Source organism: Vidua chalybeata, chromosome Z, assembly GCF_026979565.1.
Source record: "Vidua chalybeata isolate OUT-0048 chromosome Z, bVidCha1 merged haplotype, whole genome shotgun sequence".
NCBI lineage: Eukaryota > Metazoa > Chordata > Aves > Passeriformes > Viduidae > Vidua > Vidua chalybeata.
The window spans coordinates 62,821,544-62,848,001 of record NC_071570.1 but is presented as its reverse complement, the minus strand read 5'-3'; the positions used below and the strand labels follow the sequence as shown (position 1 = coordinate 62,848,001).

Here is a 26,458-nt window from a genome sequence, read left to right as displayed (position 1 = left end):
GGAGAAAGGTATCCAGTACCTGGGAGAATCAGTGTTCTGGAGGTAATCTATAGGAACTCAAATAATGTGCAGTCCCCTATAGATCCGGATGAGGTCCAGTGTGCACAATCCACGTGGCAGAAGTTTGTATGGAGCATATGATCATCGTACACCAACTCATTGGCCTTGATGTCCATGACAGGAGGAGAACAAAGTGCTTTAGGATGATTACCTAGCTACATCCATGTGATGATCATCTTTTTTCCTCCCTACTGACCTGCACCTTTTGTGTGGAAAGACTGTCCAAGACTGTGGATGGACTCAAAAGACTTCAGCAGATTAAGGAGGACGTGTCCCGTGCCCCTCCAGTATGGACTAGAGTCTAGACTATTGGGAGCAAGTACCCCTCTGCTCAAGAGAGAGGGTACAAACGACAAGGTGATCTGTGGCTTTTGCTGTGTGATCACAGAGAGGATGTGAGGAAGTGGGATGGAAAATCCACCTCTGTGCTGGCAGTACAGGTACGTGAGTTGAGAGGAGCATCAAACATCAGAGGAAAATCTTCAAGGATAAATGCAGCTCACCCAGTTTTCAGTGGGTGAGTCCTCAGACAGAATAGAAGGTCTTATGTTAATTCCAAACCTCCTGAAAGGATGTCCAGTTCATATCTACAAGAAATATCAATGAATAACATGACCAGAACTAGAGAGGCCCTGCCTCCAGCCAGGTTGGGAAAGGGACAATCAGATCTCTTGTACTGTGTGGATCCAATGGCTTGGTACATCAGACCCCCAAGAACCTAAGTCTTTAGTTGACACAGGTGTTCAGTGTACCCTGATGCCATCAAGATATGCAGGGGCAGAATCCCTCTGAGGGATTTCTGAGGTGACAGGGAGAACTGCACAGCTGACTGTACTGGCAGCTGAAGTGACCCTGAGTGGGAATGAATGGCAAACATACCCCATTGTGACTACAGAGGCCCTGTGTATCTTGGGCATAGATTACCTCAGGAAGAGGATATTTCAAGGATCCAAAAGGGCATCACTGGACTTTTGGGATAGCTGATTGTACTGGGTTTGCATGACCTGCTTTTGGGGCTACAGGGGGAGGATTCCTTGAGAAGCTGCTAGAAGCTTCCTCAGTATCTGGCAGAGCTGATCTTTGGCAGATCCAAATATGAATGTGCTGCTGGCCAAGGCTGAGCCGGTTAGAAATGGTGGTAATGCCTTAGTGATAACATATTGAAGAAGAAGAATAAGAGGAGGAAGAAGGAGAAGAAGGAGGAGGAGAAGAAGAAAAGAAAGAAAAATATTGCACAGTTTTTATTGCAGCTAGAGAAGAGTGGAATGAGAGTATGTGAGAGGAACAACTCTGCAGACGCCAAAATCAGTGGAAAAGGAGAGAAGAGGTACTCCAGGTGCCTGAGCTGAGCAGCTTGTGAGATGCAGCCTGTGGTGAACACCATGGTGAAAAAGCTGTGTCCCTGCAGCCCTTGGAGATCCATGGGGTTGCAGAGATCCATCTGCAGCCAATGGAGTAGACTCACAGTGGAGCAGATGGATGCCCTAAAGAGGCTGGGGGAGGCCTGTGCTGGAGCAGGGTATCTGACAGGGATCTGCAGAAACGTGAAGAGAGGAAACCATGCTCGAGCAGATTTCCTGGTAGGACTTGTGACCCCATGGGGGACCCATTCTGGGGCAGCCTGTCCTTGAAGGACTGAGCCCAGTGCAAGAGTGACCCACATTGCAGCTGTCCATGGGATAGACTCACCTCTGAGAAGTTTGTGGAGAACTGTCTCCTGTGGGAGGGACTGTGGAAATAGTGGAAGGACTCCTTTCCCAGAGCAGAGGGAGAAACAATGTGAGCTGACCACAACCCCTATTCCTTGTCTCCACTGGGGGGAACAGCTGGGTTGGTGGTAGGGGTGCAGAAGAGGTGTTAAGATCTTATTCTACTTTTCAGTATTCTGCTCTGATTTTGTTAGTAATAAATTCAATTAATATCTCTAATTTGAGCCTGTTTTGCCCATGATGGTGTTTGGCGAATTATCTCCCCTGGTCCTTGACTCATGAATCTTTTATTATGTTTTCTGTCCCTTGTCCAGCTGCAAAGGGCAGAGAGGCTTTGGTGGGTGCCTGGCATCCAGTCACTGTCAATCAATGACACTGCTGTAGAGACAGGGGACATTAAGTAGCTGAATATCTTGCCTGGTCTTTCAGAGGACCCTTCTGCTGTGGGACTGCTAAGGGTTGAAGAATAACAAGTAATGGTCACTACCACAACAGTGCAGTGTTGGCAATATCATACCAACCAGGACTCCATGACCTCCGTCCATGAGATGATTCATGAATCGCAGTACCAAGGGGCAGTCAGCAAGACTCTCACCCTTTAGAGCCCTATATGGCCAGTGCATAAGTCCAGTGGAGAGTGCAGACTGACAGAATTGTGGTCTGAAGGAAGTCATACCACCAGTGAGCGCTGCTGTGCTGTGTATGCTGAAACTTCAGTATGAACTGGAGTCCAAGGCAGCAAAGTGCTGCCATCATTAATATTGCTTAATGTATTTTTCTCCATTCCTTTAGCAGCAGACTGCCTGCAACAGTTTGCTTTTACCTGGAGGGTATCTAGTACACCTGCAATCAATTGCCCCAGGGTTGGAAACACAGCCCCACTGTTTGCCTTGGACTTACCCAGACTGCAGTGGAATAGAGTGTAGATATCGCTGAATGAGAGAAATAGCCACTGCTCTACCTCTACACTGACTTATGGATGGCAGCAAATGCCCTGTGGGGATGGCTAAACCAATGGGAAAAGAGCAATTGGCAGCACAGAAGTAAATCTGGACTGCTGAATTGTGGCAAGATCTCATGGCCTAGGTAAAGGAGTTGGCTGTAAAAGTACATCATGTTGATGCACATGCGCCCAGGAGTTGGGCTACTGGAAGACATCACAATAATGAGCAGGTGGATTGGGCTGTCGAGATTAAAATGTCTCAGGTGGACCTGAGCTGGCAGCATAAGGATGAATTATTTCTAGTCAGTGGGCCCAGCACACATCAGGTTATCTGGGAAGAAATGCAACATAAAGAGGGGCTCACAAGTGAGGTGTACACTTAATGATGGACATTATTTTCCAGGTTATTCAGAAGAGAAATGTGCACTGCATTTAAGCAAGCAGGTGGGTAAAGCCTCTGTGGTGTGGTGGACGATGGTCAAAATATAAATATGGAGTGATTTGGCAGGTTGATTACATCATGCTCCCACAACCTGCCAAGGCAGGCCCTGAGTGCCAACAGCGGTGTAAAGAGCCATTGGATGGTTGGAGATGTACCCTGTGCCTCCCACCACGGCCTGCATTGAGGTCTGCACTCAGCAAAGCCCGCTTGGTTAGTTAACAGTAGAGGGAGGCTCCATTAATTGACCTGGCCCTACCCAATCAAATCTCATATCAAAGAGGGGGATAAAGTTCCTGTGGTGCATATTAGGAATGTGTTAGGAGAGACAGTTTGGATTAGTCCTGCTTTAAGCTAAGACAAACCCATCTGTGGAACTATTTTTGCTCAGTGACCTTGGTGCACTTGGTGTTAAATGCAGTTGGATGGGGAAACACGATGTGTACCTGAAGGGAATTTGATTTTTAGGTGAGAGCAGTCTGTAATGTTTAGTTGTATAATATTAGTAGCTGAATGCTGTAACTGCCATGGACAGTGAGTATGGACTGCTCCAGATACACTGGTCATGAGCTCATGATGCAGCCTACAACCACCTGACAGCACACCAGCCGTCCTGCTCTGGAAGACATCTAGGACAGAGAACCCATAGCCATGGACTCAATGAACTCTACAGATATCTTGGAGGGATGGCCATTGATGATGGAAATGATAGCTGTGCTTATGTATATGTACTATATGTGTATTGTTGGAAGGTGTAGGATTTGGGCATAAATTATATCGTGCATAATAAGTGGTGGTTAATGTCCTGGTTCTTTCCAGGACAGGAGTGTTTTCAGCAGCGGCCAGGATGGGTCATGGCTAGGACCTGGAGGTCATTCTCTACCACCTCACATCATCACTGGGGGCAAGGAGAGGGCATTCCTTCTGGTTGTGGGGAATATGTTGGTCTTTTGCTCAGGGTGAGTTTCTTTGTGGTGGGCTTTTCTATGTATGAATCAATCACCTTTCTTGTACAACTTTTGAGTATTTCAGGTAACATTGTTCCTGTTACATTTCTGAACTTATTACTTGTTTCCAGTAAATTGTCCTTTTCTCAACCTGTGAGCTTTACCTTTTACAATTCTTCTCTCCCTTCTGCCTCAGGGAGTGGGGGAGGAGAAAGGGGGAGTGAGCGAATCAGTGCATGATTTAGAGTGTTTTCAGTAATAATTCCTAAATCACAACAACATGGTAAAAATAGCTTGTAATTATTTTACGTATGAGGTGTCTTTTTCTTAAGGAGAGGCAACCATGCTTAGCAGTGATTTGACAGTGAAAAACATAGCTGAATAAGAATATGAGTGTGCGTTGTTCTGTAGAATCTGAGTGGCACATTGTATATTAGGCAGTATCACATCAAGCTTTACAAGCTGAGTAATGGCAGCATAAAAAAGTAATAATTTCATTTAAAAAAAAGATGAAAAAGAAAAAAAAAAGGAAATTTCATGGCTAATAAAATATTTCACATGATCCTGTGCAGTACTACTACAGTAGCAGTAATAATAATAGTATTTGGGAAAAAACCCCAAATCCATTACATTTATACTACGAAACAAACTTTTAAGAATTTGACTATAAACTTGGGCCAATTTAAGAGGCATCTCTGTGGAGAGCTTCTGTATTTCATTTTTATGAAATGGACATCTTCCAAGCTCTCAGCTTTAAATTGAATAGTAATGAAAGAAAATAGAATGTGTGGGAATGAAGGAGCTGAAATGTAGCCTACCTTTTAAAAGGTAGTCACAGACTTTTTTGTAATTATTTTAAAATATAATGGTTTAATTGGAAGGCTATTTCCTGTTAAAATTCCAGCAACTCTGTGTCTGATCTACTGAACGACAAGACCTTAAAGGTCATGGAATTTCTATCTTTTAAATACCATTGTCCTTAAAGTGTATTGTGTTACAATGGAGGATTTTTCCAATAAACAAGAAAAGAAAAGGCTTTTAGAAGTAGCTAGCAGGTATTTGTAAGGTTTTTAGTTGAAAATAGTGTACTTTTGGTTCTTTACCAGTGTGCTTAAAGATAAGTTCTTTCAGAATAGTCCTTATAAATCTGTGCAGTTTTAGACACTAATGATCAGCAAGATAGGAATGCCGTAGCAGATGCTTTTCAGAGCATGGTTCTGTGAGGGATTTGGGGGGGGATTTTATAAAATATTACTTCTTTTTTTCTGAGTTTGTAGGTGCTACAAAATGAGAAGTTCTTATTGCCACAATTAGATAGACAATTCTGCAGAGGATGCACCATTAGTCTCATATATATCTTATGCTCTTGTTCTTAAGGAAAAAAACAATGCCGTTCAGTCTTTCTGGGAAAAGTAATTATTGGTCTTAGACATTTTCTCATACCTCTATGCAAAATTTACTCAATACTTTTAACCCTCATCTGGAGCAGTACAAAATAAATTAGGTACTATAGTCTGTTATGAAATTACTCTATTTATTTTGCAGTTTCTTGGCTAAGAAGATTATAAGAAAATATTGAGTAGGTATTTGCAATCAGGCTTCCAAGAATCTATTTTCTATGCATTGATGATTACTTTAGTCTACTGATTGGTAATTATTGTTTTAATTGAAAATTATTTTAAAACATCCATCTTTCATAAAGTGGAATAATTTGACAATTAGATTGATGGATGTGGTCTTGATTGGTGACAGCGCCAGAGTAATTTTGTCCTGTGTTTGTACGTGGCATTGACATAAAGGTTGATTAGTAAATTACGTTTTGTAAGGCCTTATACCATATAAATAGAAGACAACATTGCACCAGATTTATCATTTAAAAAATAGGAATTCAGGCACAAAAAAAAAAAAAAAAAAAAAAAAAAAAAAAAAAAAAAGGCAAAACGGGTTGAGAAGCAGTATCTTGAATTTTGAAAACCAGAAAAGGAAGACAAAATAGTTGCACTTGTATACGGACAGCACTTCTGTGTTGTCACAGTTATGGTTTTAGTAACCATATAGACTAATAGGAGGTAGGGAAAGCCACTGGATTTAGAAGTAGGATTCGTAATGCTTGTGGACTTCTTGTGTAAGGGTGGCTTGTTTATAAATGTTGAACCTTGGATCATACACTGTGGGATTCCGGCTGAGAGCTGAAGATTATATAGGACTGTTTGTCTCAAGAGCTACTCAGAAAATGGCTATTTCTTCTTTACTGAAAGTTATGAAATCACATTATCCTTCATTCCTTTCTTCTGACATAACTACTCAGGAGTTTCCTTGTAGCTCCAGATGGCATGTTCCTCTTTTGAAGTCACTGCCTTTACAATAGTGTCACACCAATAGTGTTTGATTAAGTTTATGTAAATGAGAATTCTTTCTGTGTCTTTGAACATTTTCTACCAGTCCCAAGTAGCAGCAAATCTTAAAAAGCAGTGCTGATTCCTTTCTATTCTCAGCATTTCACTTTCTGTGGCTCAAAGAGTTGGGGAGAGACAATAGCGAGAACTCATGGATTTTAATTATAAATTCTGGCATGTACATATGCCTACAATACAGAACTAAGCTACATAGTTTGAAAAAAACTACAGATATTAAAAATAGTAGCATATGCTGTTTGTCAGAAATTAGCATTTTCACAGTCCTTTTTGGCAATATTATGATTTAAGGGCTGATACAGCTGCCATAGATCACAGCTCTGTGTTCTGCTATTAGAGCTTTAGGTGGAAGGCATAGCTTTGTATTTCATTCACAGTTAGGACTCTGTTTCTTTAGTTATATTTTATTCCCATTCTCTTATTTGGTGACTCTTATGGCAGAATTTGGAAAAAAAAACTGTATTCAAAAGGGTTACAAATGAGTATTTAATTATAAATACTTAGAATCTCTCTTTCAAATATATAAAGGCAAATGTGTGGTGGGAAATAATTTACAAATATAAAATTAACATTTAAGTATAAATTTATGGCAACAGCAAATGTCGAAAGTCTGCAGGGGGATCATTGCAAGATGATATTAGTAAACTTGTTTCAAAGTTATTTGTGGCATTCAAAATATTTAGTAAATAAAACCATCATGAAGACTGGTGGTTCTGTTTTGTTGAGGGTTTTTTTTTATATGCATTAATTGTCTCTTTTTCTACTGGAACAATATGGTATTCTTTTTGTAAGTGTTGTGTGTGTCTGCTTCAGCAAAGTGTGCAAAATAAGTGAAAGGCAATTTGGAAAATTTAAATAGAGATCTTCAATACATATGAGCAGAAACAAAAATGGTTCATGTTCTTTTATAGAGAGAATTTTTAATTTTCCTTTTCTTTTACAAGTCTATTTTAAACAGTAAACAATTTTAAGGATTTTTGCCACAGAAAACTGGGTAAAAAGCTTGAGTAGAGCTCAAGAAATTGCAGTTTTTCAATGGATTTCTTTTGTACACTCTATGTCATTTTCAAAATAATTTTAAATATTCGGACTATTTAAATATACAGAACAATAGGAATTTCACATTGAATTGTAGTATCTCAGGCCACTGCCATCGTTCTTGCTGCCTGCTGTGTGATTGCAGATGACATCTTCTGTGCTGTAAAGCAGCTGGAAACAGTTACACAACTAAAGCTAGATAAAGGAAATCATTGTTAAGGTCTCATTGAAAGCACAAGCTGAGTGATGAAAATTTTGTCAATTCTCTCATTCCCTTTTAGTTTTGCAAGGATGTTAGGGCAATAAAGAGATATCTCCTGTAAGATAAGAAGCAGTAACAAAAAAAAGCTTCAAAGATCAGGCTAATTCTCTATACTTTCAGTGCTGCAGTTTGATATCTCCCTTTTTCCAAATTATGGGTACATTGAGATATGCATATGCAACCGATGTGCTCAAAAAGTTCTGTTCAAGATTTAGCTAAATTCTGCTTTTACAAACTGTATGGCTGAGAACAAAGGCTTATTATAGTAAGTATAAATATTACAAATTGATCTTAGAAATTCCATGGAACTTCACATGTATGTTTGTACTGGAAGGCTTTTACAATTATGTTTCATTTAATTGTTTAATCAGAATGAAGAAATACCCAACTGGAACTAAATACAATTTTTATAGGAGATTTCTTCCATTTAATTGACACTGATAAAGAAAACACACACTCAAAAAGTGCTTTTCAGTGGTATGAGTTTTAAAAGCAAGAATTATCTGTTGTATTAACTTGAGTGTTGTGTAGTATTTTTTTAACTAGGCCTAATGATTTTTGGTAAAAATACTTTCATAATTTACACTTGTTGGAAGTGGGAAATTATTACAGTGATGTTAAATTTCATTGATACCATGGGTTAAAAAATAAGAGACCTTCTTTTTAAGCTAAACTGTACATTGCTTACGTTTCTTGAGTAGCTACTGAAAAGGATTAACAGCTACGTCATTTTAATGTTGATGAACAGTCCTCTAATATGTTTTGAAAAGATCTAGGTCTATTAAGATAGGGAGTTAGAGAGTTGCACCTGAAACAGGTTCTCTAAGACCATTTGTCTTAAAACATACAGTAGTTCATCATAATAGTAAATTGAAATATGATAGAATGATATTTTTATGCAGCTGAATAACAAGGCTTAAATTAATCTCCTTTACACAAAAAAGTGGGTTATTAATGTCTAAAATATTTTGACAGAATTTGGATTTTCCAAACTGAATTCTTCCCCCATTTCTCTTTTAAGAAAGAAATGGATTTCTTTCTTAAAAAAACAAACATTGAGGGTTTTGCCATTAGAGGAGGGCTGTGTCACACTGGTTCTTTGAGACCATCAACAACTGTCTGCTCTTTGGATTAACAGGAGAGGCGGGGAGGGGGAAAACCCTAATGGCAGAGGAGGGCCCTTGCTAGCTGATGCCCATCCTGCTGCCCCCAGGGGAGACAAGGAGGGCAGGCAGCAGGCTGGTGGTGTAGTTTTGCTTAGAGTCAGATCATCAGTTAGTCTTTCAGTGCACTGAAGGCCTTGCCTCTGATTATGCTAAATAACAGTAAAATTTCTTCTCAACTGTGCTAATTTATGTCTTGATGTTCTTATTTTTTCCTTCTGAAACATTTCTAAGTTTAAATTTTCAGAAGAAGAAATTTGTTTTAGCCATCTAAAACAGTATTTAAAAACTGAATAATCAAATGTTGCTTTTCTTCCATAAACCAAGACTGAAAGGAATAATTGCTTTGTTTTGACAAGTGAACCAAAGAAGTATGACATAGAAGTGTTACAGCAATACATGCATGAAAACTAGGCTGTCATGTTTACAAGGTGATTTTTTTTTCATTTGATGAATTTTTCAAAGTTACTAGTCTGTAAACTATACTGATATTTTTTCCAAGGAGCATAAGCTTCTTTTGGCTGTAAAGAGTTAGGATTAAATATAAATACATAATCTTGATTGGGCAGCTATTTTATGAAATCTGTAACTCATTCCAAACTGTTAGTATTTTTGCAGTATATATATATCTATTATACAGTTCATTTTATACCAATCACTGATTGTTCTACAAGACAGTTGAATAAAAGATGGTTGAGTTATAGGTATTGAATGGAGTTAGAATTACATTCTGTGTAAACCCATTATAAGAGAAAAGGGTGTGCATGACCAAGTTTAGTAAGTAGTATCATACTTGAACAAAGAGCTGTATTTTCAGTATTCCTTTTATCTCAGTCCTGTAAAGTGCTATTTAATGGTTTCCGTATAATTTCTACTTTTAATTAGTGTCTTTAATTATAACAACATCTGTTAAGTTTCATATTAAAAACCTGACATTTCCTTAATGCTTTAAGAGATGTATTTGGTTTACATCCTGGCATTTTCACCAGCAAGTGATTGAGTTTCAGCTACATCCCAAAATGTTGCAAGTGTTCAAATTGTTATTTGCAAAGGGGTATTCTGCTGCTTCTGAGAATTTAAGAAAACACTTTATCCATGAAATATTTTATATTGGTATGCTGTTAATGGAGATGTGCAAGATATTATAGAGAACTTCCATGTTTTTTTGAATGTTGCATTGGAATAGCAAAACCAGAAACGTGCATTTCTGCTACTTTTAAGTCTACACCTATGATCAAAACCAATCATCTTGACCCTGCATATTACTTATTTGATGTTCTTTTTAAATACGTATTTTGCAGACAGTTCACTTAGAAAAATTCAATCTATTTTTCTAGTAGTGCCTCTAGATAACAAGCAACACTGTAGCTGCTTTGTAAAAGAATATTGCTTGCAGGAAATACAATGTATTTATTATATTTTTTTGCCCAAAGTGTGCATATGAACATTATGTTTGTTTCTCATGTTGTTGCTGCAATATGAATAGTATTAAATACTAAATATTATGACATACAAAATAGTAGACATGAAATATACTGGTTATTAAGAAGGTTCCAGTTTTAATATAATATTTTTCCTTAATTTTGGTAGTAAGTCATCACTGATGGTAAAATCAATTTCATTATTTCTCCACAAGAGGATGCAGAAAAAAGTAGAAAATAGGGGAAAAAAACCTGCTAATGCTTTGCTTCTGATATAAAGACACAAAGGTAGTGTATTAGTTTGAATAGGCTAGTGGATTTGACCTGTGTTTAGTAAAATGAGTACATAGCAAGATGAAGCTTGGTTTAGTCTGGATTTTAATGTTTGCATGTATTTGCAATGATGTGCTGAATTTCCAGAAAACAGTTACTCCTTGAGCAGAAATTATAAGTATACAGAAAATAAGTTTACCTTGTAATATTTTTGTTTTTAGTTTCCATTTATAATAGTGAGAATTTTATTTCTAAATATTAAAAAAAGCTACTGCTGTGATTAATGTAAAAGAACTGATTTCTTTAAAATAAAGAAATGCAAGATACTATGAAACTTATCTCAGCACTCGCGTTCCTGGTTTCCCTCTGTAGCAGTCTATGCAGAAGCATAATAATCTAATATTTATATTATTATACAATCTAATATCTCCAAAGAATAAGATGTTCTGTACTTTGGTACTTCTAGTCCCCATCTTTCTATTATTTAACCATTTTGCTGTATTTGTTTTACAGATTCTAAAAATGGAATGGGGAGGAGAGTATTCTTTTGATTCTTCCAATTTAGACTGTTTGTTAAATGCTCTCCCTGGAGAATTGGAATTTCGACAAATCCTTAGCGATCTTGATGAAAAAATAAAGAAGAACTCTTCCAGGTAAAAAGTATTTTATTTGTATCCAAAATACTAGTGAAAATCATTGCATTTGGGAAGAAATGTGGCTTAACTTACCTTTCTTTTAGGTCAAAATTCTGATAAATATTTCAGCAGTAATTTTATTTTAACCACTCGAGCATATGACAAATTTGTAATGCTGTATAATTATTGTGTTATAGTCTTTATATGGTATTTTTAACAATTGTATCATCTTAACCTGAGGTTCTGTTGCAGTAGGTGTAATAGTGAAGGAAAAAAATGTGAATTTCCATGACAGTTGTATTCTCTATTACTGTGAGATAGAATTTCCTACTAGTGGGATAAATATTTATTGGCTAAAAGAACTACAGAATCTGACAAAACACAAAATTTAAACTCAGTATGTTGTTTAAGCATTTCTAATCAAAGTAGAAAAATTAATTATGTTAATATATGTATATCTTTTTCTTGTATGATCCATTGTTTTACTATTTCAGTTAAAACTCTTATGCTGCAATTACACATTTTCTTTCTACAATTTATAATATATTTCTTTGTCCACTTCCTTGTAACATATTGAATTCCAAAAATCAGTGTTACAGAAAGAGTGGAGTACTAAAAATGTTTGTTGTTGATGCAGATTTTTTGTATCAATACAAAATAATCAGCTCAGGATTCTGTGCCTTATTTGTAGCTTAACTCTTTAGTACCTTTGTAATACTTTCATCAGTGAAAGATGCTCTTAAGCAAATAAAGTTTTTGTCCATTAAAAAAAAATAAGTATACAGTCAGAGATATAACAAATGGTAGGATTTTATATTTAATTTTGAAAATGCTAACCTTTGTGAGCATCTTCAAGTATGAACAAGTGCATCTTAAAGTCTGATTTCAAAGAACATCCTTCATGACATCTCTTTTAAGATTGTATCCTTTTAATGTAGCCCATGTTTGTCAGAGGTCTTTGCTCCCAAACAGATTCTGGAACCATTGCCATACCTTGCTGAAAACTGACTTAGATAATTTCTCAAATATTGTCATATTGGTTATGGTGGGTTAAGAGTTTTTTTTTTTTGTTTTTGTTTTGTTTTTGGTTTTTTTTTTTTTGTTTTGGTTTGGTTTGGTTTTTGGTTTTTTTTTTTTTTTGTTTTTTTTTTTTGTTTGTTTTGATTTTCTTTTTTTTTTTGTGTTTTTTTTTTGTTGCTGTTGCTGTTTTTTTGTTTTTTAAAATTTTTATTAGTCTTACCTCCCATTTTCATTTAAAAACTTCTTATTTATTAAAGTACTTGCAATATTAATAATCCCACAGTAGCAATGGTAGTGAAGATCTGGTAAATACGCTGTTATGGACCACTGCATAATACAATTTCATGTCAGAGTTTTCCAGCTGTTGACATGAGTGAAATGTAGATACCTGGAGTTCATGTCAAAACATAGTTAATTACACAGGTAATTAAGTTTCATGTCTCTATGGTCTTGTATATCTGGAAAAAGCAGCATCAGCATTTTTAGTGTAACTGTTGTCACCTCTTCAACTACCAAATAAAAGTGATTTTGTTGTGATTGTACAGAGATATCCTGAGAGTTAGGAAGATTATTCTCAAAATGAATCTTTAGAATGAATGCTTCACTACTATTTTTTGTTTTAATGTGTGAAAAATGTATGCTGCTTGTTGAGAAAACATCTGACTATGGGAAGGGAAGCCAGCTGTTCATTCTTTTAAGTGGTACTTTATAGCCACTTAGCATTTTATGTTAGATTTTACATTAATATCATCACAGTGGAAGTGTGTCTCTTGATTGTCACTGTCTTACCTATCTAGTCCTACAAATTAGAAGAACCTTTTACTGTAAGTTTGGTGAGATCCAAATGATATTTTATTAAAGGAGAGCAGGAATTTGGATTAGGATATGATACATAGCAATGCAGGTCAGGAAGAATTTCTGCTGAATTGACACTTAAGCTAGCTTTAATCTTATTTTCACAAGGAAAAACAGGAAGTAGCTCTGTAGTTACTAGGTGCTATTTTGCTCCTGTAGTATGTCAGTTTCAGAAATTGAAAGAGTTTAAAATAAGATGGACAGCAGCTGATGAGACTTCTAAATTAAAAAGAGTCCTTTTATTACTAATATATTAGAGGTGGCATAGAATGAAATAATTTTCAAGTTACCATTGATCTTTGTAAGTGGTATGATAAGAGCAGCTCTATGTGATACAGTGATACAATTGAAATACAATCAATTTTTCATCAGATACATTTATACTTTTATTAGACCACAGAGAATGAACATAATAGTATACATCATATATATATATTTAAAAATAAAACATTGTGTAAAAAATTATGAGGCAAGTGTGTATAAATTATTTGACTGCTCATTTATTGCCTTCTAACTGAATAGGTGTTATAAAATTGTGTGACATGACAAATCAGATATGGTTTTCAGCTGTTGAATTACCATAAGTATTTTTGTAGTGTACCAATTCTAATTGATGCTGCAACAACAACAAAAAAAGGCCATCTTTGTGCAATTGTGTTATATGCAAATTTTAATGTAGTAAGTGGTTCATTCATTCACTGTTACGTAATGGAACTCTTATTACACTTGAATGTTAAGTTTATTTTTACAGCAGTTTATAGAAGCAGGTAAATATGAAATCTCAAAACAATCCTCATTGCTGGCCAGTTTTGGGGACAGGGTAGTCTCAAGGTTATTCTCAAGTGTGAAGTTATATTCATCATCTTGGCCTTTTGTCTTCGTTCTTTCCTTTCACACTTACTTTGACTTCTACTTGCGGCGTTGCGTTGTTTTTCCTGGTCCCATGCAGCTCCGGAGAGCCTGGAATGGCGCTGCTTCTCGGCGTGACCCGGGGCTGCTGCGTGCTCCAGGGGCTGCTTCGTTCAGCACACCGGCTGGTGCTGGCCACGCTCTGCTGCCCATGCGAGGGGCAAGACAAAGACGCGAAGGAATTGTCCACTTCGTCCGGGTGGTCGGTTGGAGAGCTTTTATGGCCGCAGGTAGCTGCGGTGGAGAAGCGTGACTCGCTCCGAGCGTCATGTGGACGAAAATGGCCCCGAACAAAGGAAAACATAGGGTTTTATAGGGGGCGGGCCAAGGGAGGCAGAAGTCCCCCTCGCCCAATGGGGGCAGGCTGCGGGGGAGTGATGTGAATCGGGGTAACCAACGGGAACGTGACAGGGGCGGACCAGGCTCCGGGGTGAATGGGGTAGTGGAGTGGGGTAACAGACACAGAACTCTCCGGAGTGGGCAGGGGAGTGGTTACAGGACTGGCATGGTGAGCTCCAATGGTAAGTGACCCACAGCGGACCACCGCGGGGTGGGGGAACACAGGGGATGCACAGGGGTACACAGGACCAGATAACTAACATATATCAGAACCCCCTAATCTGAACCCAAACTTGGGATGCAACATTTACTGCTTATCAAAACCGAGTATTTGGATTATTTTTCTGAATTGGTGGTTTAAGAATTACTAACATTTCACTTGTTAGCAATTCACAGAACTAAGCTTGCAGCTTATATTTAATACTTCTAAGCAGGAAATACAGTACAAATCTTGAAACCAAGTGTATAGTTCATAACTTGAAATGATTGCTAAGTATGAGGTCTCTCCAGCAGTTGATTTTTATTTCTGTATTCAATTTTTTCTTCAGTGAGTGCTGCCTTTTAGTTGTGATAAAGCAACAAGATTTTATGAGACTGTAGGACAGTAGGAGATATTCTAGGTCTTCATGAACAGAACAATTGCTTAGAATTCAACACAATTAATAATAATTGTATCTCTACAGCACTGTGGAGACTATAAATTTGTGAGGCTTTTCACAAAAGCCTAATTTGACTTCAATCTGATAAACTTTGTGTTGGTTTAACACAGCCTTTTTTTTTTTTTTGAGGGGGGAGGGGGAGACACAGAGATGCTTTCTGTGAGAAGCTACTGGAAGCTTCCACAGTGTCCAACTGAGCCAGTCTCTGATGACTCTGAAGATGGACATGATGCTGGCACAATTAGAGAAATTTTCAATGTCTCTGTGATGACACATTTAAGAAGAAAATCTGCACAGGAGTAGCTTTTTCTCAGGGGTGGCTAGGCGCCACCGCCGGGACTGTCTCAGTGCTGCACGCACAGCCATGTGGCTGCTGCCGCGGCCACCGCCATCTCAGGACACCCCATGGCGAACTTTGCCTGCCTGGCCGCCCCTAGCCAGCCGTGCTGAAGGCAGAAGGGCAGGGACAGCAACATCAGCTTCTCCTACCTGGTGCCCCACATGAAGAGAGGCATTGAATGGTGCCAGCACCACGGTGGCTGCACCACCTGCATGGTGGTGGCTGGGCCACGTGGCCAGCAGCAGAAACATGGAGAGCAATTCCCCCACACAGAACCTAGACAAAATCAACTTCTCAGCGCTGCGAGATACTGCAGATATCTTTAAAAAGGTAGAATTTTTTGGCAGTGATACTTAAGAGCATCAGATTTTTTTCCTAGTCAGAGAAAGAGGAGGAAGTGAGGACATGTGAAAAAAGACCACATGGCGATGCTGAGATCAGTGAAAAGAAAGAGGGAGAGGAGGTGCTCCAAGAATTGGAGTCGATATTTCTCTGCAAGCCATGAGAAGGACTATAATAAAATAAACTATCTCCCTGTAATCCATGAAGTCCATGGGGGGATGCAGAGATCCAGTCATAGCCTGTGGGAAAATTGCTTATGCTGGAGTGGGTGGATGCTAAAAAAGCTGTAATCCAATGGGAGACCCGAACAGAGAGAGAAGGCCCTTGTTTCCAGAGACAGAGAAAAGAGGGCCCTTGCTTCCAAACTAGAGCAGCTTATCGTTGAAGGGCTATGCCTCATGAACTAGTGACTCACACCATGACAGTTTTGGGAAGACTGTTTTGCCCATGGGAGGGACTCATAGCGAGAGGTTGGGTGGGACTGCTGCTTGTGAAATTGGAGGCACTCTGGAGAAGTTCATGGAGAGCTGTTTCCCATGGGAAGGACCCCATAGCATAGCAGAATAGAGACTCCTCTCCCTAAAAGCAAACTGAAGAAGTATTTCGAATGACGAACTGACCAAGCACCTCCACGCCCTGTCTCTCTGCACTTTCAGTGGGAAGGAGAGAGGGGCTAGGGGGGAAAAGGTGTTTTAAAGGGTTATTTTACTCCTCGTTATCCTCTTCTGACTCTGTTAAAAACAAATTTATACCTTTAAGTTTGAGCCTGTTTTGCTCTTAGATCCTTACCTCAACTCATGAGCCCTTTGTTCTGGTTTTCATGGGTGCCTGGCATGTTGACCAGTGTCAAACCACAACAAACTTCAACCTGACCCAATTAACAGTAGTTTAGTCATAAGGATTTTGAATGTCTATTTTGAAGGGCTGCAATGAGGTCAATGCTTGTAAGGGCTTATAGCATTGCATCTTTTCCCATCACCATTTGATAGAAAATGTGATAATTATTTGAGAACTAACAAGATCTTTACCTTGTGAATCATAGATCCCTAAGGTGTCTCAGTAAGGATGTTAGTATGACATGGTCCAGCTGTTGACCATAACTTTGCTGATTTGCTAAGAAATGCTTACCAGTATCAAAACAAAGGGATAGAGTAGTTTCAAACAGGGTATTAAGTCAAACTAAATCATTCCATTTTCCTGTATCAGAACTGATAAGGAAACGTGTGCAAGGGCTTATGTGTTCTTGAACTGAGATATGCTGCAGGAGTTATCTTTCTGTCTTATTTTGAAGAAAATCTTGGCTTGTTCTGCTTAGGAATTTTCAGGAAGCAGTTATGACCCACATTCTTGTTAGTCAAGAGATTTATCAAAATCTTGGCTTCTTCAACCAAAATCCCAAGAGTGGTTGAGTATTTGGGAGAATTTCAAATGAGGGCTAATTGTAGAGGAAAAAATATTACGATTTTCTCAGGTTTACTTGGACCTAATATTTATCACAGCTTTCAAAAATAATTGACTCTTTTGAGTGAATGTAGCTGGCTCATTGTACAAATGTATTACTTTAGTGTTTACCTGACAATTTCATGCCTGTAAAGGTATTACAGCAATGTTATTAAAATCTTTATTAGAATAGTAGTTGTCTAGTCTAATCACTTTACTGGACCAATAGCTAGGAATAAGTAAACTGAGGAAGGAATGTAATTTCTTTTCCTGTGCAGACTGTGTTGTCTTTGCATAATCACTGAGTTTGGGTTAGTTGTTCCATAGCAACTTGCTAGCTGGGCAGCACAGTTGCTCAGAAATTGGCTGTTTTATTGACACATGATTTCTTTATTCAAATATTCAGTGATTATCACTGTGTCAGTACCTTAGGTGGTTAATTAGCTGTCATCTACATCTACAGAAGCTGTAATCAGATCTTTGACTGCCCTGTGAAGTATTCCATTTCATTTCATACGAGCATATATGAGATGATGGGGTTTGAACCCTTATTTGTCACTGTCATGTTTTAGTCAATGGAGTTGAAAAACTCGTGTTTTACTGCCTGTCTTCTGAAATAACTTACCAAGACAAAGCTTGCATCTTGTGACAGAAATATGTCAAGCCTTTAAAACAAGAATGGAAATTAAAATGGGTGGGCAGTGGTTCAGTTAGAACTGACTGTTCTTGTATGGTTAAGCTGTTGAGTAACTTTATCTTGCTAAAGTGTAGCAAAGCCAACACCATTCTGTTTCTTCTGGTTTCAATGATGCAGTTACTTTACAGTTAAGAGTGGATATGTTTTGTAAGGAGCTAAATTAGAGATATGCAATAGTTTTCAAAGTCCTTTAAAAAGGTGCTGTGTCTTTGGTTTACATCTTAGGGTTCAAGATCAAGAGAAAGTTTAACAATGAAAATGTCTGTGTGAATTATGCTACTAAAAGTCTTTCTGCAATTTTTTTGCTGCTCACAGCAGGTCCTCTGATACACAGACTTCCAAATGATAAGACTTTTTTTTGTACAAATGTCCTATACTGCTAGCAGTCAAGATTTTTAATGACTAATAACAGTAGTTTTATAACACTGCTTGCATCTTCAACAGCAGTGAAAACAATTATCTCATTTATTTTAAAACAGTCTGTACTGAATAAAAGACATGTAAACTGATTCTAAAGCTGTGTTTCCATGAATGTGAGGATCCTAAGTATAAGGAACATGAGGTTAAAAGATAATTTCACTTTATAGCTTAGCAGTTTAATTTAACCAATGTCATTGTCCTTTTCTGGCTGCTCCCTATGCTAGATGAAATAAATTGAAATATGCTTGTTAGAAATTGAATACTTCAACTTACTCATAGTAATCTTAGACAATAGAAAATGATATATGGAGGGGGAAACCCTTCTTCTGATACCGTACGTTTCAAAATAATGTTGTGTGACATTGTATGATAGTGCTTACACTATCAGTTCCATTACAGTACTTTTTAAATTGTTTGTCCATTGATGAAGCCACTTAAGAAGCATTCTCTTCAGATGATTAGGTTATTTGTAAAAACTATCATCAACTTAATAAATAAGAGCACCTAAGAGCTCTTACATGGAAATTGTCTCTCTGCAGTGCAGGTATTTACCAAATGTTTCTCCAGAAAAGCACTCCAGTGTGGACACAGATAATATAACACAACTTTGCTGTGGTTTGTTAAAGAACTGCAGGCACTCTCGCCTGTAAGAAGGAGGTTATTTCAATCAAATAATTTTCATGTGCATAATGGTATGCTAGGAGTACTAGCCACAAAAAATATGTGCCCACAAAGGCTCAGGGTACTGATTGTGTGATTAAATATTTGTTTCTTGAAAAATCAGTCAATTAAAAAAAAAAAAAAAGTACAAGCATAACTATCAGGTTTCTTTGCTACAGAGAAAGGTTATTTAGGTTATTTTTTTTCTTTGAGCTTTTACATTCCAGTCCATCCTTAGTAGTTTGGTGACTGGATTTTTTCTGCTTGTGTCTGAATAGTTCCACAGTTTCAAAAAAAAAAAGTTGAGTCATCTGTGGACAAAAAAATTTATTAAATTTGCATGTCTATAGTATGTATATGTCAGTTGACATCGTCTGGGTTAGTGCCTCAGTATATTCAAAGAAGGAGCTAATTTGCTCTGAACTTAAAAAAAATACATTTGCACTTAATGAAAAAATATTACTGGGCAAAAAGGAATCTAGCACTTTGTATGGCTTTAAAAAATTGTACTTTTAAGAAAATTAATTAAATACATTAAGTATATTCTTCACATCAAAATTACTTTTTTGATTGCAGTTTCTGAAACTTCAGGAAATTTCTTTTCTAAACCAGGAAATCAAAGACTCATTTTACCTACACTACTATGAAATCATAAAGTTTTTGATACCAGCCTAGGTGGTGAGAATAATTTTAATCATATTTAACAGAAGTCTTTTTTTTTTAAACTTAAAACACTTGCTTTCTAAACTCAGATTATACACATTTTTTTTTTAAGGTAACTGTTGTGGTTTGACGTGGAAGTGATTTTTTTTTCAAGAAGTTGGGTCAAACCAATCAGTGGTCAGGTTTGGATATTAACACCTGGAGTGACCACTGAAAGTATCTACATGCCTCTGAGAACACAGGGGGTTAAAAGCAAGAACTCCCAGAGGAACTGTCTCTTTGGTTCCGGTCATCAGCGAGTGCGGGCTCTCCCCTGCCCAGCCATGGGCTGGGTGGGGGAGGGGAAGCCACGCAGCCTGGTCCACGTAGGCCAAGGGGGCTGAAGGTCTGGAACCGAGCCAGCTCCTGGACGGAAGGGTGGAGAGAAGTGGAGATGCCTTTGTTCCTCCACAGAGGGAAAGAGACAGAGCGCCTGACAGCACCTGGGAATTTGCCGGCAGAGGAGAAGGAGAAAGGGGGGGAATGATGCCCAGTGTGAGAGTCAAGAGTGTTAGGCAGAAATTTCAGCCGTCCAGGGAGTCTGAACTTTTAACCCTTTCCTAGGAAATGAGGGCTTTGTAAAATATTACTCCTCCTCAATTTGTAGTGGAAGAGAGACAGTCCGGGACCTGAGATGTTAAAAGAAGAAAATTTTAAGTGGGAGGAGACGATGGAGTAGCTTTTGGCTAGACTTTTCTTGTTAGCCATAGACTGAATATGGCAATAGAGACTGCATTTTAGGGGGATGCAGTGGTGATTCAAAGAGACCTGCTTCAGCAACCACCAAGACAAGAATGACAAGAACAGAAAAAAGCTGAGGAGGGAATGGTGATGCCCTCTGTCTTCAGGAAGAAGATGATCTCTGTTCTTGGACCCTTGGCCCCAAGAGAAAATGAGGGAGACTGTAGTCCCAAAATGAAAAGCTGAACTGTTGTCTCTTTTAGTCCATGGCAAAAGCATCCTTAAAGGAGCCCTATGGGCAGTCAGTCCCATATAGACAGGAGGTGGCAACTGTGTTATTGTTGGGGGGGGGGGGGGTCTATGGTGCAAGAGAGACTTCTCTCTCCCTTGATAGACTAAGTATTAATTATCTGAAAGGCAGTAATTTGATCAGGAATCCCGGGTGATGTTTCATAGTAGTTATTTTAGAAATTGAGAAGAAGTGGGGTGTTTTAGAGGGTCTTCATCCTAGATTTAGTGTGTCTGTCTTCTGTAATAGCAGTTTAATAAAGTTTTTTTCCTTTGTTATTAAGCTTAGGCCTGCTCTGCTCTGTTCCTGATAACATCTCACAGCATTTATTCAAGAAAGTGTATTTTCATGAAGGCGCTAGCATTGCACCAGTATCAAACCATAACAGTAACAAATTCCTAAATATCTAATTCATGTAATTCATGTAAAGGAGTAAGTAACTATAATTAACTATGTTCCTCTCTAACTGAGTGTTGACAAAATTCTTAGCAAGATGCAGTAGTGGTTTTGAAAACCTGTTTACCTACAATGTTCTGTATGCTGTAAATAAACAGGATGAAAATATGTTTATTCAATCAAAAACAGCTTTAGTCCTAATTAAATGTTTATTTTGGAAAGATAAAAGGATTAAATAAAATTAACATAGTCATCATGATTTATAATTGTGGGGAAGGTAAGGAGCAGGGCAGTGGCACTGAAATCTATCTATTTAATCCCCTTATCAGTGTTGGGTCCAATTACCAAAGTGGTCTTGAAAAGGCTGTAGTTTATTCATAGTTTATTCGCTTGCTCACAGATTAATTTGTCAAAGATAATTGTAAAAATTCACTCATAGTAATAGTAGATTGGCACAGATTTAACAACAGTAGTGTCTTTTATATTGCATAATGCTGTAATCTGTTTGAGTGTGTTTGAGATACATCAGCACACCACAATAAGAGCCTTTGACAGGAGGAGCCAAGGTGTATGAAGAAAGTACTTTGTTTCATAGTCCTGAGAACAGGTTTCACAAACTAATCTTTTGTCAAGTTTGGAATTCATTGGATTTCATGGCTGGGCTATTAAACTGAGTTTTGCCAGGATCTAAATTTTCTTTTTCTAACTGAAACTGTATAAAATATTAAGCATTGCTTTTGAAAAAAATGTAGAAATGAAGTACCAAAAAGGTGTTTTTGTAGGAAAATAAATAGAGTTAGATTGTTTTGGATTTTTTTTGTTTTGTTTTGTTTTTACTTAAGTGTCCATGCAAGTAGAAGCAAAACAATTCTGGATGTTCAATTGTTCTCATGATCTTTGGAACTGAAATCACTGTAAAAACCTAGTGAACACATCTGGTTTCATAAAAAGAGTTATGATTATAGATGAATGTTAAGGAGTGGATCAGCTCCTTGAACACAAAGTCTGTTTTCTTTCAAATATTCTAATGACAAAACAAGAAAGAAAAGATCTGCTTTCTCAGCACAACTGGCTCTGAAATGCTTTTCAACATTTTCTGTGATGTCAGTGGATCTTTAAGAAGTTATTAATATATCTGATGTTCTATAAAGCAACTGCTGATTGCTAAAGGAGCAAAATTACACATTCACCTTTGAATGCAGTAATTGATTCAGTTTATAGTCTCTGCTTTAGCTAATTAAGCACCAAGGACCAGATACTAGGTTGGCTGATGTCTTGTTCATTAACTACTTTATTAAAAAGAGTAAGATTGTTTGAAAGTGAAGCCATACATACTCTGGCTAAGGATGGGACAATCTGGCCTGAAGGAAAGTTTTTTTTAGCTCTAGCTCAACAGTACTTAAATGTTAATTATTAATTCTGCAAATTCAGGTCTTATTTTTTGAGGGTAGCTTAATCTGTGAATAAGAAGGACTAGTGTTACCTTAATTTTAAGTAATTTTTCTTTTTTTTAAATATGGCATATATAAAATACTATTGTCTCCAAATAATGAAGAAAAATCCTTGATTTTTCTTTTTTTTTTTTTTTTTTTAGCATAGAAAAGTGTCTTAAGGACCTGCAATCAGATGTAAATGGAATATGTACTGATGAAGTAGTACAAAGCACAGCTGACTGCATTCAGTGGCTAAATAACTGCAATTTTAGTTCTCTCAGACCTTCTTCTACAGACCATGGAGAGCTGCTGGAGTTCCTTAAGACCCTGGTAAAAATTGTTTATTAAAAACTTTGATGTTGGAAAATAGACTATACGATTGGAAGTAGGGAGGTGGGTGGATGACTTCAATTAGTTTTCTCATTTTCAGCCTTGTGAGGAGAGTTCATAATCCATGTCTGCAGCAGGGTGTTTTGTTTCCTTTTGATCATGCCTCAAATAGACAAACTTGGAACAAAATCTTTTCACAGATGCTACCATATGTTCAGCACTGCTTGGATTACTTTATAAAATACATGCTGGTAAAAAAAACCATTGGAAGTTACTGTCTCCACTGAGGCTGTTAGTGTTACTGAATGTTCTTCACTTCACTTATATCAGTATGAATTTAACTCACCTAATGTATGTTATTGTCCTTTATGCATTATTCAAGCATAAACTTCCTACCTGCTGTGTGGCCAAAGAGGTACGTGATAGATGCCCCATCCCTGGGAATGTTCAAGGCCAAGTTGTACTAGGCTCTGAGCAGCCTTATCTGGTTGAAGATGTTCCTGCTCATTGTTGGAGGATTGTACTAAAGGAGCTTTAAAAAAGTCCCTTCCAATCCAAATGATTATATGTTTCTGCATTCTCAATGATAAACATGGGAGCTACATTCTTTGTTCTATCAAGTTATACTAGATGCACCCAGAAATCAAATTTCACTTCAATGAATTACCATCATTTTAGAGAGTATTTTTATAAAAAAAAAAATTATTTAAAGTTTGCATTTGAATATACATGTGGAAGTAGAAGTCTAGAAAATGGAATTGGCAAGATAATTGAAGGCTGTTTCCCTCAGTAAATTATGGTCTTCAAGTTTATATATAAACTTTCTATGTGTGCATTTGATATGATACTTATATATGAGATCAAAACACATAAACAGTGATTATTCTTTGTCACTTCTGTGTCACACTTCTGTGTCATGCTTTAGTTGCAGACCATGAACAACTTTAGGCTAAGATTAGCTGTAAGGGAAGAGGAAAACTTTAGAGAAGTGGAGTGTTTTCTCTGGCTAGAGCACAAGCTTGATAAAATTAGCTCTTGTTTTTTTTTAACTCATAGAACTCTTGTTGCTCTTTCAGTCACCATTCATTCCACTGTATATTGACCTGATATCAAATGATGAAATAACTTTTAGAGACACCAGGTCTTTAATGTTCATGTAGTGAAGAGTGATTTTGTTCTCTTCTGACAAAGTACGAATGTTGTTGTTAATAATCATCCCATTCAAGGATGTCAGAGTCTGCTACACGTCATACTTGATCTAGATAAAATCACAGAATCCCAGAAAAAGCTGACTATGAAGTTCTTGCTTTCAGGAGTCTTTTGTTATTTCTCTTAGTCCACTTAGATCCTTGCTGCATTCCTTCAGAAGGTGGCATGGCACTGTGACTTACTTGTGTCCATTCCCTGCTTACTTCCTTCTTCAAGGTCTATTCAAGCCATATGCCTGAACACCAGGTGGCGGCATTTGTTTGGAAAACACTAAAATGTCCTCATCTTATACAAAATGTGCTTTCCAGCTCTCCAGCTTCCCGGGAGCTTACTAACTGCATGACAGTCTTGCCGTGAGCTGTAGTATCCAGTTAAGCCTTGAGAATGGCTCTGTGGCAGGCTGCTAAACAGACAGCAAAGTGAGAAGCCTGAAAATCTCAATTCTGCAGTTTATCATGAAAACAGTTTTGGAGCTCAGCAACTTTCCCATCACTATTTCCAGGCTCATGGCTTCTTAGATAATCCAGCCTGTTGTGTAGATGGAATTACAGATGAAAAATGTATCTGTACTGTCTGTATCCGTAGTACTGACTGTAGTATGGTCTGTCTGTAAGAAGTCACATTCGGTTCCATAAACAGGTCTGCAGTAAACGATTTTCAATAATATTCAGCATTAATGAGATTATTATGATCTGACCTTTCTTAAATATATATCTCTATCCATTGAATTAATTAGATAATTTCTTCTTGAATGCTTTTAATTAAGTATATATAATTCATATTCAGTATCAGGAACCTTCTACTACTTCTTTCTACTTCAGGACAATATCCATATTCATTGTTATCATTTATTATGTGTATTTATTTTGCTAGGAATTTTGTTTATCTTTAACACTGCTGGGACAATTTAAAAACATTACAAATTCTTTTTGGGCTTTGCCTGAGGCTATATTTAGGTTTATTGTTATTATCATACATTTCTAAATTTTATGAAAATACTGAGAATTTCTTCATGAAGCCTGAAAATGGTTAATTATGTGAAATTTTGTCATTCTGTGTACTGTCTTTTAACTCAATATTTAAAAGCTGAATATATGCACTAACACATTGTCATTAAATTCTGTTCCTGATAAAATAATGGCAGATTCTTTTTTTAATGAAGTTTTCATCTTACTGTACTTGTTTATTGGTGTGGTAGGTAGTTGTGCATATTACGCAGTAATCCAGTTGGTAAACTGTAACTAGATTTCTATATATTGTTGTAATGACTAACTTGCTGTGCTCAAAAGGGAACTTTTTATGCTTCTCCAAAACCTTTGGATACCAATTTGGATCTTTTTCTCTTGAATAGTGCTGGCGTCATCTTTTGCAATATTTTTATAGGTTAATTTTTAAATTAAAAAGCATATATCAATATAGGCAGTGTGTGATGACACTTGATGACACTTTCAGAGCTTCAAAGTTCACTTCAGATACTCTTTCTGGGTATCACTATCTCTAAAATAGCATCTGCAAGCTTCTATTTTTAATTCTGTAGTTTAAATTGTGAAGAGCTTAAACAGATCTTAGATATATAAAAATATTTCTGCTTTGCCTTAAAAAGCAGCAGTAGGGATTTGCTTGGAAGATCGTTTGGATTCAGCATTGAAAGCATCAGGTGCATGCACTGTTTTGACAGCTTCTCTTACTTTGTACATTTCAGAATGTAGTATTTGAGCATGATTCATAAAAAAAACCCCAACATTTAAAGTTCAGAAGTCTACTTGTCAAGAGACAACCTTTCAACACAGTGGTTACTAATCAGGGTTTCAGTTTACACTTTGAAACACATTTTTCTTTGGGGCTACTAAACTTTATAGAATAGTTCAGCAGAGAATAAAAGAAAATTGGATTGGTATTATGCATTTTGATATATATCATTTAAGATTTGAACCAGTTGCACATATTTTTTTTACATGCACATGCTTTTGTGGAATGATATTCAACTGATAATTTCCTTTATTATTCTGTCTTCCACATCTTTCTTGCTTGTAAGTAAGAAGAATTAGTAAGAATTATTTTGATATAGAGATCTAAAATGGAAGAAAATAAGTAGTCTGTTATTTTTAAGACTTTCTTTATAAGAGGTAATCATGCTCCCAGTCTGTTATTCAGAATTAGGTACTGTAGTGAAAGTGGGAGTTTTTTTCAAGAAACTTTGGTCAGAGTAGAGGGCAAGAATATTAAACCCTCTAAGGTATGTAACTGGTTTGAAACATCCAGAACAAAGAATAGAGTTCTGAATTTAAATTTTTTTTAAAAGCATAATTATCTATTGATAAAATCTTGCTACAGGGGAAAGATTTAGTATTTGGCATTCCAAAATGGTTATATTTATGTAATACCATACTCAAACTTGAATAATTTACCTCTGCTTCAAAATGGAACAGAAAT

General features: G+C 37.1%; 1 protein-coding gene across 4 annotated transcripts in view; it reads left to right on the top strand.

The window, feature by feature from the left end:
- KIAA0825 (KIAA0825 ortholog) overlaps positions 1 to 26,458 on the top strand; it is a 245,160-nt gene that overhangs the window by 22,790 nt on the left and 195,912 nt on the right. For all 4 annotated transcript variants that reach the window (XM_053932881.1, XM_053932884.1, XM_053932882.1 and 1 more), the window contains exons 2-3: positions 11,183 to 11,322; positions 22,648 to 22,816. In XM_053932881.1, the coding sequence (XP_053788856.1) occupies positions 11,192 to 11,322; positions 22,648 to 22,816 (300 nt within the window). In that variant the 5' untranslated portion in view covers positions 11,183 to 11,191. The remainder of the gene's footprint in view (positions 1 to 11,182; positions 11,323 to 22,647; positions 22,817 to 26,458) is intronic.